The 22,177-nt window shown below is 38.4% G+C and overlaps 1 protein-coding gene across 3 annotated transcripts in view; it reads left to right on the top strand.

Annotated features, from left to right (window-relative positions):
* The window catches only part of smyd4 (SET and MYND domain containing 4), a 37,896-nt gene that overhangs the window by 2,883 nt on the left and 12,836 nt on the right, over positions 1-22,177 (top strand). Inside the window, exons 2-6 of one of the 3 annotated variants that reach the window (XM_017489544.3) lie at positions 2,873-3,017; positions 14,013-14,102; positions 14,203-14,950; positions 15,068-15,229; positions 17,513-17,743. In XM_017489544.3, the coding sequence (XP_017345033.1) occupies positions 2,873-3,017; positions 14,013-14,102; positions 14,203-14,950; positions 15,068-15,229; positions 17,513-17,743 (1,376 nt within the window). Of the gene's footprint in view, positions 1-2,872; positions 3,018-4,247; positions 4,743-14,012; positions 14,103-14,202; positions 15,230-17,512; positions 17,744-22,177 lie in introns of those variants that run through there. The other 2 variants (XM_017489543.3, XM_017489547.3) reach the window with 2 other exon arrangements.

Genomic DNA, 22,177 nt, shown 5'->3' with positions numbered 1-22,177 from the left:
AGCTAATTGTGAACAATTTTGCAATTTGAATAATTTATCTCTGCTCACTTAGATTTGTAGCTTATTTGCATAGTGTGTTACTCACTTTTCAGAACTAGGATTTTTGTTCTATTTTCACAGCAATGGTGTCATATGATTCGAGAGAATCTGACCCTCAATAAGGCTTAAAACACATTGGGATGTATGAACAGTATGGCTGCCACCTGCCAATCAATTCTGATGGGGGCAGAGCCTAATTCACTTAAACATCTGTAACTCAGGATTATTTGCATGCACTTGAAAAAAAACTTGAAAGGTCCTTTCAGGACAAAGTTCTGAAGATGCGGGCTGAGTTTGGCATGTGGTCATCAACTGGGAGTAGCGTAAAGTTCCGAATACTGTTTCTCAGGAACTGTGAGCCTGATCGAGCTGAAATTTGGGATTCTGTATCTTCATGAAAAGTTGTAAGTGTCTGTTTAATGATAACATGGTTGCTTAAAAAACATGGCCACCACTGGCCAATCAGATTATAACAGGTATTTGATAGGGTTAACACTGAGCAATTGCCATGAAACTTGAACTGTAGGTCCCTCTAAGGACCCACTAAAAATAATGTATTGTCACTCAGGTTGGCCGTTCAGGGTCCAATTAATGTTTTTTCCTTTAACTAAACAAGTATATCATTCATAAAATAAGGTATACAGTACAGGTGTACTTTTTAATACTGATTCATTGGCTAATGCCACAAAAATGTACCTTTTGGACACTTTTTAGCCTTGCCCACTCAAATTTCTGGGATTTTTTTTTAAGAAGGCATATCTTCAAAACTGATTCATTGTGAAGTATTTTTTCTATTTTTCTTCTTAATAAAGATGCAAGCAGTCACAAACCTGGAGAAAAGGAATAGTTCTTATTGAAGCTTAATGTGCATACACACATGTTATCCTTTCTATGTTCAGTTCTGAACTGCCCATATACCAAAGAGCCCTTTCTTAAAACATTGTACCTAGATTTCTAACCCAAGGTCAGCACAAAGATAAACTGTCTCTAAGGCCCTTGTAAATGCATACCTATACACAATGTATGTCTGGTGAGGAGGTTTTCATTAATACACTAGCCTTGAGAAATTTGAGGGATTTTACATTTTCTGAAGAAACTTTAAGTCTGAATACCCGTGCCGAAATTCTCCTCATTGAGGTGAGAATTTTGAAATGTCACGTCTATTTTGTTGTACTTTTTCTGATTCCACTTATTTTGGTGGTTAACTTGCACTTGACATCACTAGAATACCCATAATGCAGTTCTCCTCATTGAGCTGAGTGTTTTGATATGTCACATGCAAATTAACCCTTAAAATCAGTGGAATCACAAAAGTAGCGCAACACGAACATGTGACATATCAAAGCACATATCTCGTGATTTCAGTAATTATGACAATGTTAAGGTAGATTTACCTGCCTAATCTGTTACCACAACAGAAGCGCACCCGGTGATTCCCCTATGATTTGTTGTAAAGTTATCCTATAGTAAGTTACTATATGTTTAATTCTCGTTAATTTTCTGACCAATGATTTGTTGTTAGGACCATTAAAAGCTTAATGTTTTGCCATTTTTGGCTTGGCCCATTTTTTTTTTTTTTGCCCATGAGTGCAGATAAATACTACTACTACTACTACTACTACTACTACTACTGTGGTATCTTTCAGTGCATTCTGAGTTTTCAACTTGTAATTACGAATTTGTCAAAACGTTAACTTGTTTTCCTTGTCAAAAATATGTAATTATGGTAATACGAACTTGGTGTGAATGAACAGTTATGCCTGCATTGTTGTCTGTTACCGTGACAACAGAGGCGCACCCTGTGATTCTACTGTTGCTGTACAACCGGCATATTTAAAACGTAGCCTATACCATTGACCTATGTGAAATGTACATGCAATTATGGACAAACTAGGTTAATTAGTAAATCAGATAAACTAATTATTCAAACTAAAGAGGAATTCCGACATCATTACTCATTGATAGCTTTTGCAACCTCAAGGTCCAAATGTGAGTCGGGGAGAGGACTCTTCTTATATTTCTTGAGGAAAAGCACACTGTTTCCTCATATTCTTTGACCATGTACTTTGATATTAACAAAGACGACAGACCTTTTTGTTTTGTTTTTTATTAAAGAGTAACATTTTAAGGCCATTGTCAATTAGTCTCCAGCTAAGCTAATTTAGGGGATATGCTAAATGGTGTTAACGTCCTGTGTAATAGGGCTACGTGTACATGGGCATTAACGTCCGTTCTCATCTTGTCATGTAATATGCATAATGCATTGAAAACTTCAGACAGTTTTCTGTTTTGTTTTCTTGCAAAATGGGGAAAATGGCATGTTCAATTAATAGATGATTGAAATAATTCTTGTTGTTAATTTTTTTAATCTCATTTGGAAATGAAAATTGAATGACCAAAATGTACACAGACCTTTTGTATTGATCTGCTCAATCTCATCAGAAACCCAAGACCCCATTCCATTTTTTTGTTAAACTTTTTTCCCCGTTTTTAATCTGTGCATTATTGGCCTTTGTGTGGAGTTTTGGCTATACAAGTCCCAGTGTTACTATAGAAACAATAACATATTAGAACGAGCACTTTTACATAAACCTATTGTTTGTTACAGCACTGGAACTACTGTCTGAGTTGTGTGGACGCATAAAGTGAATCCACAACTTCTGACCAATTATATGTGAGAATTACAGCATGTTGCGGTACAAATAATGTTACGTTAATGTATGGTTTAGAAAAAAAAAAGATGTGTACAAATGTTTTTCAGTACAATGTCTTTACTGATGAATTGATTTCTCTTAGTTAGTCATGCATTCCTTATAATTTATCTTCTTTATAGGCCAGAGGATCTTGAAGCTTTGTCCAGAATCTCTGAGAAGTATCCTGTGAAGAAATCTTCTGAATGTGCAGCCAGATTTAGGGAGCAAGGAAATGTGAGCTTTAAAGAGAAGGATTACACATCTGCTGCCCTATATTACACTCAGGTAAGGGCAGATTTTTTTTTCTGGTAGCTCTCCCAAGTTGCAAGCAATGTCAAATCTTGTTTCCTAGCTTATGTTGTGTAAATATGTGTGACAAGATTGATGTCAGTATATGAAGGTGTTAGAGATATGCCCTCACTTCCTATTTGGTGACTTAGCTGTCAAATTTCTTTGCAGATTATGGATGAAACAGCAGTTTTACAAATTTCTAAATTATAGCTCCACCGTGAATTACACAAAGCCTTTTGAAGACCATTAGAATGAGGTCCTTTAGTGGTCTACCAAGTTTGGTTTAAAATCCTTCACTTGGTTGCTGAGATGTACCATCACTTCCTGTTTGGTGGCTTCACCATCAATTTAAATTTCCCATTATGGACAAACTGTCCCATGTATCAAAAATCAAAGAAACAAAATTATTAGGATAGTCTCAAATTTGGTAGAAATGAACATCATGGTGTCCCTTAGTTTGACCCAAATAATTAAAGGAAATTGGAATTCAATTTCTACGACATTCCAGGGAGGATTCTGGCGTTATTATTGTAAATGTATGTCCAAATTTTCCCTGTTTGTGGAGAGCTTGAGTGGTGTACACCAAAATTGCTGTGAAGGTAGCTGAGACTGTCCTCTATCCCTGTACCAAATTTCATAAAAAGCATTCTATGGGCTGCCATAGACTCCCATGTGGAACTGTAGTAGTAATAATAATAATAATAATAATAATAATAATAATAAAATAAATAAAGCAATAAAACCAAGCTTTGTTCAAGTTGGTCTCCCAGTTCTCTCTTCCACATTTCATGGTTATGGGAAAAATTTGTAGGAGAACACAGTTTTTGTTAAAATTCAAATTGGCTGACAACTTGTTACAAATTTGCCACATCAGTAAAATTTGAAGGGAGTTCCTCCAGTTACACTATGTAACAATTTTTTTTCTTAGGTAGTAAGTGTTGTTTTCTAATTGCTTATGCCTTAAAAGTGTAGAAAATGGCTTTCAACACATTCAAACCTTGCTTTTGTGAACAGGACATTGGTATTTTGAAATACACCTATTTTTGGGAAATGCATGAATTTGTATCTCAGAAATTATTTTAAATTTTTTTCTGAGCTCAGAGAGGATTACAACAGTGTCAAGACATTGCTGGATTCCTTGAAATATGGTGAGTATGGCGGGAGGTCAGCGAAGACTGGTGGCATTCCTGATGGGTCTCCAAGGTGGTTTTACCAAGTTTCCTTTCTCTCATTGTCTTTGGGACAACAGAGACACCAAGGTGCATTTCCAAAGCCGTGTTTGCTGTGGGTAGGAACGATGTCAAGTGGGAGCCATTGGTGGACCCCCGGAAAGTGCTGATGCCACCAATGCACATCAAATTGGGCCTTATGAAACAATTTGTCACAGCTAGATAAGGATTCAGCAGCCTTCAAGTACCTTCAAGACTTCTTTCCTTAGCTGTCTCAGGCAAAAGTCAAAGCTGGTGTCTTTGTCAGACCACAGATTAAGAAGATCTCATAGTGCAAGAAATTCCCCAAGAAGCTTGCTAGAAGGAGGAAGCAGCTTGGAACAGCTTTGTTGCAGTGGTTTGGGGTTTTCCGGGTGAATCACAAAGCCAAAAAACACGTGGAGCTGGTTGAGACTCTAACGAAGAACTATGGCACAATGGGCTGCAGGATGTGTCTCAAAATCCATATGCTTGATGCACATCTTAATATATGGGAGAACATGGGAGCAAGGTGAGTGCTTCCACTGGGATATACTGGATTTTGAATAACACTACCAAGGACAATATAATGAGAACATGATGGGAGACTACATTTGGGGGATGCTTCATGAAAGTGATTTACAATATCATCGTAAATCTTAAATTACTCACTTCTAAATCTTTTGTGATCATTTTTGTATATCTTTAGTATAAATACAATTTTCAGGATAAAAAACTTTGATTCATATGTTGTTTTTCTGAATTTATCTGAACGAAAAGACACAAATTCTCCCCTTTTCTTAATGAAAATAGGTAAATTTCAAAATACCAATGTCTGGATCACAAAGGCAAATTTTGGGGGGAATTACATTTACATTTATTAATTTAACAGACTCTTTTATACGAAGTGACTTACAAATGAGGAAATACAAGCAAAGCGATACATCAAGCGGCAAAGTGCACAGAGTAGAGGGGTAAGTGCAGTTTTTTATAGCTGGCTAGGAGGCCCGGGAGTAGTCTGTTGCAGTAGTCCAGTTTTGAGAAGAGTTTGTGCTAGTAGCTGTCTGATTAATATCCATTTTATATACTTTTGAGTTTCGTTCCGATTGGCCATTGGTAACCTTGTCCAATAGCGATGGCGGCCATGTTTTTGAACATGCGTGAATGTGCTCATAGACCGTGATGGCAACTGATACAAAGACACTCTATGCATATTTTGAAGTCAATCGGATCAACGGTTCCATAGTTACAGCCAATTTCAGGTTTTTCCGGTATTTTAGCGCCACCATGTGGCAAAACTGCACCAATTCTTCTGGGCGACCATAGATTGTCCTTAAACATAAGCATGCCAAAATAGGTGAAGATATCTCATTTCGTTCAAGAGTTATAGCCATTTATGTTAAAGTGGCCACGCCTACTTCCTGTGTTTTTGCATACCGTAGCTACCTCAAGTCGAAAGTTCTAACTTTTTTTGATAACTTTTTTGATATTGAGACTCTATAGATTCATTTGGCACTGGTTTGGTCCCGATCGGATGAAAGACCTAGGACTAGTTCGTAAAAGTAAAAAAAAAAAATCCAAGATGGCAGAAAATTTTTATAGGAAATCGGAGATATAAGTTTTGTTTGTCTGGTCCCAAGGATTCCATAGATATTAGACACTTGAGTCTGACAAATGGTTCAAAATTTATGGCCATTGTTCAAAACATGCTCACTATAGTGCCACCATCTTGCCGAACGGGCCAAAACGTTGTGATGCTGTAGTACTCTGGGGTACTACCTTCCCTCAAAGTTTCAGCTCTCTAGGCCTTATGGTTTGTCCTGCACGATTAGTTTTATGGCAGAATAATATTTTTAAAAAAATAATAAATCCTTACAATTACAATAAATTAAAAAAATTTCAACCTTTCTGGCTTTAACCCCTAAATATAGCTTCAAGCAGCAATTATCGGGGTTCAAGCCATTTAGGCCCCTTTAAAATATTAAAAGATATTACTTAATATTGAGCAATCCTATAAGCACTTAAATCAAAGAAAAACAAAGATAATTTTAAGAAATTTCGGCCATCGTTAAGCTTGTCTAATAGCTGCTGAACATTGCTCGACCAGTGGTGGCCATGTTTTTCAAGATTCACAATTGTCCTCATATATGCTGCCTACATGCGCAAGAGGCAAGCTATGATTAGAGCAATTGGCAACAAATCTCATTTCAAGTGGTGTAAGTCCTACATGGATTGCTGGTTTGTTGTGCCTGCCCGTGACTAGCATTGTTGTGACTGCCGCTGACTAGCAACCAACTTCCTGTTTACACTTGTATGCACATGCCCAGTGTGCATGAATGGTCATGTGACATTAATTTTCGGTCGTGTAGTGTGGCCTGAGATCGTTTCTGAAACAGCGGAAACGCCAGTGTGGACAAGTATCGTTTTTATTTTAAAATGCAGTTTTAAAACGAAAATGCACTAGTGCAAACAGGGCCTCAAGTGCACTTAGACAATCTACCACCCACCTTCTCCACCATTCCCTCACAGATTTATTTTGTAGGTACTTTTCTTCTCCTATGTAGACACCCAAGTATTTGATGCCTCTTTTTCCCCATTGTAAGTGGATAGGTTTGGAAGTTCTTACCCTCGCTACTGTCCTGCAATAAAACTTTCACACTTGCTCCAGTTTACTCATGCAGAGGATGTCCCTTGGTACACAGCTAGACTGCAAGTAAGAGCTTGAACGTCTTCTTGCTTTGTAATGAATATGAATCTTTGGAATTAATTGCATTCTGTTTTTTGACATTTATTTACATTTTCCACAGCATCCCAACTTTTTTGGAATTGGGTTTGTAGAAGTGGCACAGGCCTCCAGTTTTTTAAAACACCCAAGTCACCTTTTTTGGGAGGAGAGATAAAACCACCCATGTGAAACTGATAGATAATTTCCCATTGTTTATAAGCCATTTAAAAAACCAGAAATGTTTATAGAATTCTGCTGGAAATCCATCGATGCCTGGTGCTCGCCCAGTGGCTGTACCACAATAGCTAGTTCTTGAGGTTCGATGTCTATGTCCAATGTTTCTACTTGTCCTTGACCGGTACAGTTCCTTATAAAAGTCACTGCAATCTTCCTCATTCTGCTGGTGTTGTGGTTGTAGTTTGAACAGGGTGCTTTAGGTGCAGCATAAGATTGTGAGGTCTGGTTCTCTGTTCCAGGTTGAAGAAGTAGGAGGTTGGGTCATCAATTTCTTTGACATTAGAGGTTTGGACTCTAATGTGGGCCCCCTTGGCCTGCTCATGAACATAGGAACCTAGTTCCTTCTTTTTGCTTCTAAAGACACTTCCTCTTGCCTGTGTACACATAGCCATGTCTTGCCTTGTACACATAGCCATGTGTTTTGCTTTACACCCAAGTTCTTTTCTCTCCAAGGATCTATAAGTCCACATGCTTTAATAACTCTGTGCAGTACCACAGAGGACTGTATGTGAGGTTCTTCTGCATTCCTGTCTACTGTAAAATCTATAGTACAGTTCCAGTCTCCACCTATTAGCTATAGTTAGGTTGCTGCTATATTGTGTCAGTACATTTCTTAATTTATAAAACATTTTCACTCACTCACTGCATACATTTGAGGCATAAACATTTATAAATAAAAACTCTTTTCCTTTGATACAGTGGGGGAAATAAGTATTGGACACGTCAATATTTTTTTCAGTAAATATATTTCCAATGAGGCTATTCACATGAAATTTTCACCAGACATCAGTATTAACTCAAGAAATCTGGAAATATGAAGAATTCACAACATTAAAGTCCATAAATAAAGTTATCTGTAATAAAGTGGAATGACACAGGGAAAAAGTATTGAACACGTTAACTGAAATTTATTTAATATTTAGTGGAGAAGCCTTTGTTTGTAATGACAGCTGGTACCATTAAACATCATCCCTGCTCTAGCGAAATATGCTGTGTGATGGTTGATTTTAACCTTTTTGAAAATAAAATTGCTACTCTGGAACTAAAATTAATCCCATGACTAAGAAAGATTTGGTCTTCCCACCACATCCCCCATTCTGTCTTGGTTTCTTTGTCACTATGTGTCTTTGATACTAAAAATGTACCTTTATCTAAAAAAAAGTCAGCTACGTCCACAACCTTTCCAAAATTTTCATCTAAGAAATTGTTCATCTCATCTAGTGAGTACATTAAATGAGCAGCAATACTCTTCGTTACAGTCGCAACACCCATGCTACTTCCTTCCTCCACAGAATTATGCTCCTTACCCACATCAGTAATCTCTGTAACATTTCCGTCATCCTCCATAACTACATCAGTGATCAGTCTATGTTGCGATACTTTTGTGATTTCACATGTTTGGGGGATTAATGTGCTGTGATGTCAAGTGTTTGCCCAAAAAGTTGCTATATTTGTCACTAGGTGCTTTTCTGAGGGGAAAAAAAAAAGATGCTAAAAGGGTCTGAAACATGGCAGAGCTGTCTCTGTCAAAATGAGTGAGTGAATTGCAGGAGGAAAGGGAAGGGCTGCAGTGGGGAGTCATATTTTAAATGAAAGGATTGTATTTGTGAGTTGTCAGATGTAACGGGGCCTTTAAAAAAGTTCCACTTTCGAATCAGCAATCCACAGAACATTCTCACAAAAGTTTTGAGGGTCATCAAGGTGTTTTTTGGCAAAATTCAGGGGAAAATTACTTCTAACAGGAGATTTTTAGCCACAGTCAGTGTGTCAGCCTTTCTGCAAAGAAAATTCATGATATTTAGAAAATCTTTTCAGCAATTACTAGGCAATATTTAGACCCTTTTGCAAAATCCATCATTTTCAAACCATGTTCAAATCCAATGTTCAAACACTGATTCGGGGCCTGGATGAACACTATGCACAATCTTACTGGTCTTCCAAATGTTAATTTGTAAACAAATGACACATTTGTCACAGATTTTTTGTTTTTTTTTGTACATGTAGAAAATCCCAGCGCATACCAGTGTCTGTTAACCAAATCTGTCATACCACCGTTTGACGTGTGGTCTGCGCTAGGGCTGCACAATTAATCCAATATCAATTGTGATTACGATTTTGACTGCCCATGGTTAAATGAACATGATCAACTGTGATATTAACGTTTAAAGTTTGTCCTGCACTAATAGAAAACTTCGCTGCAGATCAAATCAAGCGCTTCCTACACTTACAGCCAATCACCATAGAGCGGCGCAGGGATGATGTCATTTTGTAGTGCCAAAACTGCGAAACAGAGTTAGCGTTTTAGCCTTCGAGCTGCCAGCTTCGCTTCGAGCTCCAGCGCTTTGTGCGAGGAGAAATCATGATATTAACATGATGCTAAATGGCACTACAGAGGTTGTTGGGGACATTAAATGTCATCACGCCGAACGGGAAAAAACTTGCAGATAAACTCAGGGCTCTACAGTTCGACCATTTCACTTGCATTTGTGACGGAAAAGTATTTTGTGCGACTGTGAATAAATATTTATTTGCACCGGTGCGAGTGACCAGTTCGGAGTTGTATAATACAATTGGGATAAAAACTACAACTCCAAAATGCATCTACACCACGCAACAGTTACTTTCATACTGCTTTTCATCTCCTCAGTCAACCAAACAAGTGTGGAAATATTGCAAAGAAGCCATTATGATGACAAGTAACTCTGTAAATCATCTGCTTCAACTTCCCAATCTCACAAACCGCCATCTTTAAATGATCCCGCAAAGTGACCTGAACTTGCAATTGCTCGTGTAGACACAGCGGCTTCACGCGGAGTAAATTAATAATGATGCTAACACTACAAGGTGGGTTTAATTCAAACTTCTTTATTAAAAAATTCTTCACCAATCATAATCAGGAGTAGCAACTGTTCAGTCTGTAAACATACAGTACACTGCCGCTCTCCTTCACTAACTCTAATTCACTTCATTTAAACTCGCGGTTGCCAGATATCACTAGAAAAGTCAACTCCAGTTTCCATGTTTGGATTTATCCCCCAAAACACAATATTATCAGCAGACATGGACACTGTTAGAAACAAGAAATCTCTGATTATGTCTTTCAGTCCTCCATCAGCCTTACAGCCTTTTATTTCTCTTAACTCTTAGTTCTGTGCTATGAGCGAGAAAGTGTGATTTACCACAGATCGTTCAGGCCTGGAGAGTCTAAATGAACACACACTGACACAATGCTGTTCACAGAGACATCCAGTTTATTTCGTCTAGAACAGGAGTATTTATACACATAGATAACAGCATTGCGTGGGCGGGTTTCTACTTTTGCAAGTGCTAGACAGATTATATCTCTACACTGGCCTGGGAACGCCTCGGGATCCCCCAGTCAGAGCTGGTTAATGTGGCTTGGGAAAGGGAAGTTTGGGGTCCCCTGCTGGAGGGGCTGCCCCCGCGACCCGATTAGCGGTTGAGGATGGATGGATAAATGGATATGTTAATGAAGCTCATTAACCCTCCACAGCATGCTATCTCTGGCTGTGAGAAGCTTGTGAATAGTTTTTCTCAATTTTCAGACAAACTGAAGTCAATCACGGAATCTATTGCCAAAGATGCCCCTCATACAGGTGCCCCACATTTTGAGTTTATGACGGCTCACTCAGAATACTCCTTATGAAGTCTAATTCTACATCCTGCCATCTTTACTACTACTACTTTACTCAAAATGTGTGTTTCCAAAGTTTTACCTTCCATAACTCATCTGATAAACTGTAGCCTAGCATCTGGCATTGTTCCGGCAGAACTAAAAACTGCTGACCCTCATTGTTTAGAAAACTGGCCTTGATCATCTCAGACTTACCATTTTTAAGTAAAATTTTGGAAAAAGTAATGGCCACACAATTAAAGTCTTATTTAGATGCAAATGGTCTCTTTGAACCTTTCCAGTGTAGATTTCGTCCATCTCACAGCACTGAAATGGCTTTTCTTCATGTGGTTAAGGACATTCTCCTGTCCATTGATTCTGGGTTAATAAACATTTGAATACTTCTCGATCTAAGCTCTGCATTTGATACTGTCTGTCATGATATACTCATCTCTTGTCTTTCTGAATTTGGCATCACTGGTCCAGCTCTTTCGTGGTTCACCTCCTACCTCAGTGACAGAGTATTATATCACTATTGAAGGGTACAAATCCGCCACTGATCCTCTGACACAGGGTGTTCCTCAAGGCTTCGTTCTTGGGCCAGTACTGTTTATCATTTATATGTACCCACTTGGTGACATCATGCGCATGCATGGATTTCAATTTCATTGTTATGCTGATGACATCTAAATTTACCTTATTACCAGCTCTGATAAGCCATCATTTTCTGATTCACTGACTACATGTATTAGGGACATCAAACACTGGATGTCCCTGAACTTTTTAAAACTGAATGATAATAAAACTGAACTATTGCTTATTGGTTCAACTACTTCAGTAAAAAGGATGGATATGTCATTTGATATTGATGGGGTTTCTGTTAAATCTTCTTCCTCTGCCTATAATCTTGGTGTTTTATTTGACATAACTCTCTTTAATTCCCATATCAACTCTATAGTTTAAAAACTTTTTTTTACCAACTTTGTAATATTGCATGTAAATAATGCCCTATTTATTGGCTTGCCCAAGAAATACATTTCAAGATTACAGTATGTTAAAAATTCAGCTGCAAGGATTCTCACCTCCACCAGGCACTTTGTTCATATCACTCCTCTCCTGCATGATCTCCAATGGCTACCTGTGGCATCACATATTCAAGTTAAGATACTGCTTCAAGGCACTAAATGGTCTTGCCCTTCCCTACTTGTCTGACTTACTTCATCCATACTGCCTTACTCTGTCCCTTAGATCATCAGAATTTGGCCTTTTGTCCATATCTAGATTTCGGCTGTCCACTGCAGGTGGAAGGTCATTTTGTGTTGCTGCTCTGAAATAATGTGCAATTAGCTTGTGGCAGACTGTGTCTGAGAAATTTAAATATGTCTACGCTTACCATAATACCTTCTCTGTGTTGCAATGAAAATAAATGTTATTGCAGAAGTATAAACCACACTTAAGGAAAACATCTGCTCTGGATGAGCATATTGCTCAGATATACAGTGAGGGAACGAAGTATTTGATCCCCTGCTGATTTTGTACGTTTGCCCACTGACAAAGAAATGATCAGTCTATAATTTTAATGGTAGATTTATTTGAACAGTGAGAGACAGAATAACAACAAGAAAATCCAGAAAAACGCATGTCAAAAATTTTATAAATTGATTTGCATTTTAATGAGGGAAATAAGTATTTGACCCCCTCTCAATCAGAAAGATTTCTGGCTCCCAGGTGTCTTTTATACAGGTAACGAGCTGAGATTAGGAGCACACTCTTAAAAGAAGTGCTCCTAATCTCAGTTTGTTACCTGTATAAAAGACACCTGTCCACAGAAGCAATCAATCAGATTCCAAACTCTCCACCATGGCCAAGACCAAAGAGCTCTCCAAGGATGTCAGGGACAAGATTGTAGACCTACACAAGTCTGGAATGGGCTACAAGACCATTGCCAAGCAGCTTGGTGAGAAGGTGACAACAGTTGGTGCGATTATTCGCAAATGGAAGAAACGCAAAAGAACTGTCAATCTCCCTCATCCTGGGGCTCCATGCAAGATCTCACCTCGTGGAGTTGCAATGATCATGAGAACAGTGAGGAATCAGCCCAGAACTACATGGGAGGATCTTGTCAATGATCTCAAGGCAGCTGGGACCATAGTCACCAAGAAAACAATTGGTAACACACTATGCCGTGAAGGACTGAAATCCTGCAGCGCCCGCAAGGTCCCCCTGCTCAAGGAAGCACATATACATGCCCGTCTGAAGTTTGCCAGTGAACATTTGAATGATTCAGAGGACAACTGGGTGAAAGTGTTGTGGTCAGATGAGACCAAAATGGAGCTCTTTGGCATTAACTCAACTCGCCGTGTTTGGAGGAGGAATGCTGCCTATGACCCCAAGAACACCATCCCCACCGTCAAACATGGAGGTGGAAACATTATGCTTTGGGGGTGTTTTTCTGCTAAGGGCACAGGACAACTTCACCGCATCAATGGGACGATGGACGGGGCCATGTACCGTCAAATCTTGAGTGAGAACCTCCTTCCCTCAGCCAGGGCATTGAAAATGGGTCGTGGATGGGTATTCCAGCATGACAATGACCCAAAACACACGGCCAAGACAACAAAGGAGTGGCTCAAGAAGAAGCACATTAAGGTCCTGGAGTGGCATAGCCAGTCTCCAGACCTTAATCCCATAGAAAATCTGTGGAGGGAGCTGAAGGTTCGAGTTGCCAAACATCAGCCTCAAAACCTTAATGACTTGGAGAAGATCTGCAAAGAGGAGTGGGACAAAATCCCTCCTGAGATGTGTGCAAACCTGCTGGCCAACTACAAGAAACGCCTGACCTCTGTGATTGCCAACAAGGGTTTTTCCACCAAGTACTAAGTCATGTTTTGCAGAGGGGTCAAATACATATTTCCCTCATTAAAATGCAAATCAATTTATAACATTTTTGACATGCGTTTTTCTGGATTTTCTTGTTGTTATTATGTCTCTCACTGTTCAAATAAATCTACCATTAAAATTATAGACTGATCATTTCTTTGTCAGTGGGCAAACGTACAAAATCAGCAGGGGATCAAATACTTTTTTCCCTCACTGTAAGCACTCTCAGCTGCTTTTAAATAATTATTTCAACATCGATGTTTATACAGGCTTATAAAAAATGGTTAAGTCTGACTGTGTATGTGTGTGTTTATTATGTATTTCAGGGTGTCTGTCATGCTGAAAAGAATACAGAACATCTGTCTTTATGCTATGCCAATCGTTCAGCTGCTTTGTTTCATCTTGGTCTCTACACAGTGAGCATCTTTTCCTTGTTTAAATGAGCTTTTCTTAATTGTAATTGTTCATGTATTGTATTATTATATCATGTATTATTTTTATGTATCCGTTGTTTAGAAATGCCTGGAGGACATCCAGCAGGCCTTTGCTGAAGGTTACCCAAGTCGCCTGCAGTGCAAACTGATGGAGAGAGAGAAACGGTGTACAAGTCTGGTTAAAATCCAGGAATCTATGAAAGCATCTCATTCTAAACATGAGACACCACAATCCAACAAGAATATGGGTAGTAATACCAATGTCTCATCTGCTGTGTCTGTTCACTTTACTCCTGAAAAGGGACGCCACCTGTTGGCCACTGAAAACAAGTCAGCAGGGGAAATGGTGATTGAAGATGAGGCCTTCAGCTTTGTACTTATACCTGCCAATACACAGTACAAGAAGAGTGGCAAAGCCAGTGTATTCACAACAGAGCCCAGACACTGCCACCACTGTTTGTGTGAGAATTTTAACTCTGTACCATGTCGGGGCTGTAGCTACGCCCGGTATTGTGGACAGAGATGTGAAATAGAGGCATGGAAGCAGTACCACTGCTGGGAGTGTTCAGTTGGTTCAGAGCTACTGGCTCTTGGCCTGTTTGCACATTTGGCCCTGCGAGTGACTCTAAAAGCTGGAATAAAGGAGGTCCAGAAGGCAAGAGAGAGTTGCTTTAACTTGGTTTATGAAGTCCCAAATGCAACCTATGTTAATAGTGATGGGAAGTCTCACAATGGCAAGCCTTGCTCCAGTGGGGGGGCATTTGACAGTCTGGGCTTGGTGTCAGAACTGAATGTAAGAGGACCACAGATGTCTAACAAAAGCTCTCAAGGTTTTAATCATTCAAGCTCTTACCATGGAAAGTCATACCTGGGCGTCTATAGTCTGTTACCACATGTGGGGAAACATAACCCTAACTTGTGCTTCCTGTTCGTGTTCACCATGGCAGCACTCAGTCAGAGACTTTCACTAGAAGTGCCACCATGCCATGATCAGGAAGAAGGGAGTGTGTGCTGGGGGTCTGAGAAGAGCCTGCTAGGAGCTACAGCTCTGAGGCACATGCTGCAACTCCAGTGTAATGCACAGGCTGTGACTGCAATCAAAGTCCAAGGTCAGAAAATACTCTTAAACATCTTTACAGTCCTGGGTAGACTTGTGCAATATTACATTATTATTGTCCCTACTCCCTACATGAGTTTATATTGCCATGGGATCCAGTAACATTTATCAAAGATTCTATTTTATTTTATTACCAATCTTGCAACCAGGATTTAGGACCTCCGCAAAACATTGGAGTATGCTAATGTTAGCGAGTAAAGAGTTAATGTTTATTTAAACTGTATTATGGTTATTGTAGTTTGGGCTGGGGGTTAAAGCTGTGAGTGTGTAAGAGCCACAGAGAGAGACGGTGTGTCACTAGCCCACAAAAATGTATTTTGTTTTTGCACATGAAAGCTATTACTAAAAAATACACCAAAAGCACAGTCGGTATTTATGCTGTTGTAAATAACTAAGTTGCCACTAGCCACTAGTAGGTACCACCACTTCTTGCATCCTATAGGAAGAAAGGGGAAGGTGACTCCACATACACCACTTTTACCTCAGGGTGCCTCAGAACATGTATGTCATTGAACAGGACTCCTCGAGACATGTGAGAGCAAGAGCATCTGGGCTTAATTATCTATAATAATTTTTTTTATTAATTAAAAAAATTAAGTTGTCCCAAATGACATACTATGCACTTACACTATGACAATGTACTCTACCATCTAGTGTATGAATGTCAGAAGTGCAGTATCATCTCAAATGGAACAGTAACATGTTTTTTTTTTTTTTTTATTTTTTTTATAAACTAACTGGAAGTATGAGGCGCTTCCCCATCCAGTGGCAAGTGATGTCGAACATAATGCGACTCTGCTGGCTTTAGCAGAAATCCCAGAGTCAACAAAGATTAATTTCTTAATCTTACTGTTTGTCAGTGTTACCTTTTACACCCAACATGACCTCACTCACCATCAGATGGCGGCGTAGTTGTCTCCACAGACGGATTTTGCCCACACGATCCAAAATCAACATAGTAAGTTGTGGTCATGGCTATGGCTATGTAAACATTTACGGAGCATAGTGCCCCACAAAGGCAAAACATAGTAATTATGCCTTGATTTAGTGTGTATTTTGTATTTACTTCAGTTTTCACACTCCCTTATTTTGATTCTGAGCCAGCATTAGCACCTGGTAGCCTCTCCTTTCTTCCGCTACATAAGCAAACCTGCGACCATTGTGTGTATGACGTCCAACATTCTCCGTTTTTTTTGATTGAATAATTGTATCATCTAAGTACTTGAAGTGCACTTCTTGTTGGAATTCTGACACCACTCACACTATTTATACTACAAAATGGCATAGAATAGTGCATAAGTATGTGATTTGGGATGCACCTACAGTTTGTTGTTCATTTAAAAGATTGGTTTATTATTTTATAAATTGATTGTATGCTATTGACTACAATATATAAAGTATACAAAGTGCTGCTTTGATCTTTGCTTCTCTCTCTCTCTATCCATCCTTGCATTTCATGAGCCCCTTTTGCATCCAGTCTCATACTAACATTCTTTTTCTAATGGTCATAGCCATAATTTTCCTGTTCCAGATCCATATCCAACCTATTTACTACATTCAGATCCAATAACATTTGTCTATGAAGTGGTGTTGTGATTCTGTAATTTTTTGGATAATAAAGTAAGTACATCTGATCACTCTTAATCCACTTTTTAAACCACCCATTTGAAAACTGGAACAGATTGACTGGAGCTAGAGCAACCCATCAATCCATCTGTTATTTAAAAGTCCTGGCGTCCATATATTCCTCCTTTGTGCATGACATGCACCGATCGAATTGTTCCCTTTTCACCAGTTCTCTGTTGTGCTCTCCTGCTCATCACTGATCCGCACCAGCAGTAAAATGTCAGCCACATTAACAGTAGACAGCTGTATTGTTCACTCTGCCTTACTGCAGAATCACTTGAATCCACCATCCAGCTCTGTTTTTGCAATTGCCACAGGTCCTAACTGCAGAGCTGATAATATTATTATACCCTCCCTATACTCCTTAAACAGGATGAGAAAGCTCATTTTGGCTACTGATTCTGGGTTAATAAATTGTTTATCCTGATGTTTTAAAATGGAAAATCACACTCAGGGGGGAAAAAAGAATATTACACAAGTTTAGTACCTGGTATTAATATGATTAGACACATGACTTCTCACGTAAGCGGTTTCTGTTCTTAATATCAAATTTGTGTACTCTACCAAACTGGCAGGTTTGGGTTCCAGTGAGCAGCTGTGATAATTGTAACTTTACATTAAATGTGTGGGCCATTTTCTTCTCTTCCAGAGGATACTTGCCTACCAGTGCAGTCCAGTAAAGAAGTCCGCATTGCCACTGCATTGTTCCCCATCCTCAGTCTGCTCAACCACTCCTGCCAGCCTAACACGAGCATCTCCTTCAGTCTGGGCCTCAGTTTGTCTGGCTCTTGTAGTCCAGTGTATTTTGCTTCAGGAGTTACAGTAAAAGTCAGAGCATGCAGAGACATTGCTGCAGGGCAGGAGCTGTTGCACTGTTACGGTAAGGAACGGGGCTTTGTAAAAAAAACTTTTATTGGATATTAAGGACAAGATGTACGTACATATTGTATTTAGATCATTGTCAGGGGAAAGAATATTTAGTCGGAGTGGGCAAAAATATCATTGAGACATGAAGTTTTTCAAACAAAACTGTCAATTCTGAACATTTTTAGTTCTATATATAAAAACACAAGTATCCACTGAGGGGAAAAATAATTAATAAAAAATGTACATGTACAAAACATTGTTCAATTGAATTTTTATTTATATAGTGCTTTTAACAGTGGACACTGGCACAAAACATCTTTACATAAATCCAGATATAGATTTAGATCTCTAATGAGCAAGCCAGAAGCAATGGTAGCAAGTAGAAACACAGACTCAAAACCATCCTTCTGGATAGTTAGATTTGGGGTCTCTGGCTTATAATGTCTTCTCTGTTACTTGGTACAGTGAATAAATTGTATTGATAATTGACAATACCCACATACATGAGAAGTTAATATTGATTTTAGGGATGTGATGATGCATTTTTTTTTTCAGACCCCATACAAGTAGATGTACTAGTAATCCCAGTACTGATTCCAATATTGGACACGTCTGTGCTGCATTTTTGTATGAGTTACAAATAGGGGAAAAAAAGCAACAACCCACATTGATTTTAATTTATTTTGGCAACTCCTGCATTCAGGTATCAGTTATTAAGATGTGATTTTTTTGTGAGATACTAATTGTTTTATAATTAATGGAATAAACAGTGGCCATTAAAAGTACACGTGTATGTTCATGCACTTAGGCCACTAGACTTCTTCATAGCGTTAGATAGCTGATTTTAAATAACGTGCATTAGTGATTTTTTTTTCTCGCCTCTCCTGCATCATTACTGCTGCTCATGCTGGATTTTCTGTTTAAAATGTTTTTTCAGGATACTTGTATTGTAGGTAGGTAGAGGTTGTAGTTCCTCCTCTTGATATTTTTGCAGAGCACAGATTGCATTCTGCATCAAATCGCTGTCATTTCATGTTGTCTGTTAATTAGTACAGCAGCGTACAGTATCACACAGCATCACTTGGTATCAGATGTTGGTATTGGGGCATCTTTTATGAATAAGGATACAAGTAAATAAGCTCAGTATCGGACCGATACCAGATACCAGTATCGATATCAATGCATCCCTAATGATTTTACTATCAATATTGTATCATACTATTGCCCAGTGTAAAATGGACAATGACTTGAGGATTTTGTGTTCAGTTAATGTGATAAAGCACTAAATTATCAAAATAGATAAATATTTTGATGGAGCAGGAAACATGACTTCAGGTATTTAGCCTAATAGATAGTGCCAGCCAGTATGAAGTAACACACAATAATGATCAGCATTTTATTAATATTGCAACAAAGCCCACATAACACATGTGGACCCAAATTCAGTAAATATAACTGCATGCCTATTAACATGAACTGGATAGCTAGATATTTCTAGAAACCAACTGAACCATATATTTTACATATATACATATATATATATATATATATATATATATATATATATATATATATATATATATATATATATATATACACACACACACACAGGTATCTCACAAAATTGAGTACATCCCTCACATTTTTGTAAATATTTGATTATATCTTTTCATGTGGCAACACTGAAGAAATGACACTTTGCTACAATGTAAAGTAGTGAGTGTACAGCTTATGTAACAGTGTAAATTTGCTGCCCCTTCAAAATAACTCAACACACAGCTATTAATGTCTAAACCGCTGGCAACAAAAGTGAGTACACCCCTAAGTGAAAATGTCCAAATTGGGCCCAAAGTGTCAATATTTTGTGAGGCCTGATTTTTAGAGACCTTGTGCTCTTCCACCTTCCATTTGAGGATGCCCCACAGATGCTCAATAGGGTTTAGTCCATCACCTTCACCCTCAGCTTCTTTAGCAAGGCAATGGTCGTCTTGGAGGTGTGTTTGGGGTTGTTATCATGCTGGAATACTGCCCTGTGGCCCAGTCTCTGAAGGGAGGGGATCATGCTCTGCTTTAGTAGGTCACGGTACATGTTGGCATTTATGGTTCCCTCAATGAACTGTAGCTCCTCAGTGCCGGCAGCACTCATGCAGCCCCAGACCATGACATTCCCACCACCATGCTGGACTGTAGGCAAGACACACTTGTCTTTGTACTCCTCACCTGGTTGATGCCACACACGCTTGACACCATCTGAACCAAATAAGTATCTTGGTCTCATCAGACCACAGGACATGGTTCCAGTAATCCATGTCAGAGAGAGATAGTTTGTATATATTGTAACCGTAGTTTTGACAGGTATAGGTCAAAGGTCAAAAAGATACACATTCTAACTCTCTATATCTAGATCAAAGGTCATGATCATAAAAATATGAATAGTTATGTTAAATCTGGATCACATCCATTCGTGACCATATATGGTGCTGCCATGTGTGTTTTTCCGCCCCACACGTTGCGCACACCTGGTACATCTTTTCACATAGAATATGAAACTCTCTGTGGTAGGACATAAAAATATATATAGTTTTGTTAAATCTGGTTCACATCCAAATCGTGACCATACCTGGTACGACCATTTGTTCCCCCCCACCCCACACACAGATACAAGTTGCATACTCATGTTTTTCTCACACTCTGTGGTAGGTCATCGACCATGTGTCCCCCCCCCCCCCCCCCCCCCACCCCACACACACACACACAGACAAAAGTTGCATACTCATGTTTTTCCTCTTCACATAGAATATGAAGCTCTCTGTGGTAGGTCATAAGAATATATATAGTTTTGTTAAATCTGGTTCACATCCAAATCGTGACCATACCTGGTACGACCATGTGTATCCCACATCCAAACAAAAATATGACGCACACAAACGCACTTTATTTTCACATTATTTAAAAGGAATTTAAGTGTTATGTACTAAATTACCATAATTATGAGCACAAGTTGTTAAGTTGACAATCATTTTTAAAATTACATTTCTCCATTTAGATTGTCTGCAGTAGAATGCAGTCTTTTAATCCAGGAAAAATGACTGCCTTTAAGTTTTATAACAATAGTAAGTAAAATCCAGCGTGATTTACATTACAAATCTCATACGTAACATCTCTGCAGGATTTATAGACGTTAAAGCACTGAATGAAATGAACAATATAGACAAAAAATAAACACTCTGTGTCTACTACTTTTATCTCTCATAGAACTATCCACAGTCCAAAGGCTGTGGAGCTAGAAGGCTACGCGTGCGAATGACAAAAGATTTTTAAAAATAAAATAAAAAATGTATCAATACATGAAATTAGATTACACAGTGTAGTTGAGGTTTACATGAATAAGCAGAAATGTAATCATGCTTATCTTTCCTATAGCACAATTGAAAAGCCCTCTCTAGATGAACAGATTTGTCAAATGAAACTTTTTCCTTCTTTTCCACTGCTACGGTAAACTAAAGAGTGGATATTCAAATGACAATGCTAAATATGATTAGCATTAGCTACGTGTACTAGTGCAAAATAGTCCATCAAATGTATTAGCCGGTGTAGCCTATACACGAGTCCACTATCGGTCATATCGCAACTGAGAACATGCCCCAAATTCATTGCTTTAGTAGAATTTAATGGTAAGTGAAATGATAATCACATTGTAATGTACTTAGTATTTGTTCAGTCTACAGGTCCTCTAACACTCTGTTAAATGAATAAATGTAAATGTACTACAACGTAAATTTTGTTTTAAATCAATTAACGCAGAAATTACACACAATATTAAGTTGATGTAATTATCAACATTATTATGTCAACACCACTCATCAAAATAATGTGTACAACTTTAAATATTTAATTAATTCAATAAATTAGAATTTTTATCTTGCAACCACACATTAAATTTAGATTGTGGGGGTTTGTTTTGTATAGCTCCGCTGTTAGAAAATACACGATGGTTGAATGTGAACATAAATGAGCAGAATGTAAGCTTGTGAAATAAATTCAACTTTATTGATTGCACTTTTTGAGAAAATGACATGACTTTGAATAAAACTTTACTGAAATAAATACTCTAAAACATTGATATACCCGAAGAAATGTAAAAAAGAAAAAATAATTAAAAAAAACTTTTTACATACCTTCTAAATAGGTCCCTTTAGGAGGTAAACGTTTTAAAGACGGTGTTTTATAAGAAACGCGCGTATTACATGCCTTCTAAACCTAACCCTTTAGGATGTAAAATGCTGCTTAAAAGAATCGAGAGTTTTGTTTAAACTAGAAGACACAATTTCCAGGGAATGTCTTGTAGGCCTATACACAGTGTCCTACACATCTGAGGTGTGTGTGTGTATGTGGGTGTGGGGGTGTGCGTGCGTGTGTGTGGGTGTGTTAGAGAGAGAGAGAGAGA

Source organism: Ictalurus punctatus, chromosome 16 (genome assembly GCF_001660625.3).
Source record: "Ictalurus punctatus breed USDA103 chromosome 16, Coco_2.0, whole genome shotgun sequence".
In the NCBI taxonomy this organism is placed as follows: Eukaryota; Metazoa; Chordata; class Actinopteri; order Siluriformes; family Ictaluridae; genus Ictalurus; species Ictalurus punctatus.
This window is presented reverse-complemented; position numbering and strand designations above follow the sequence as displayed.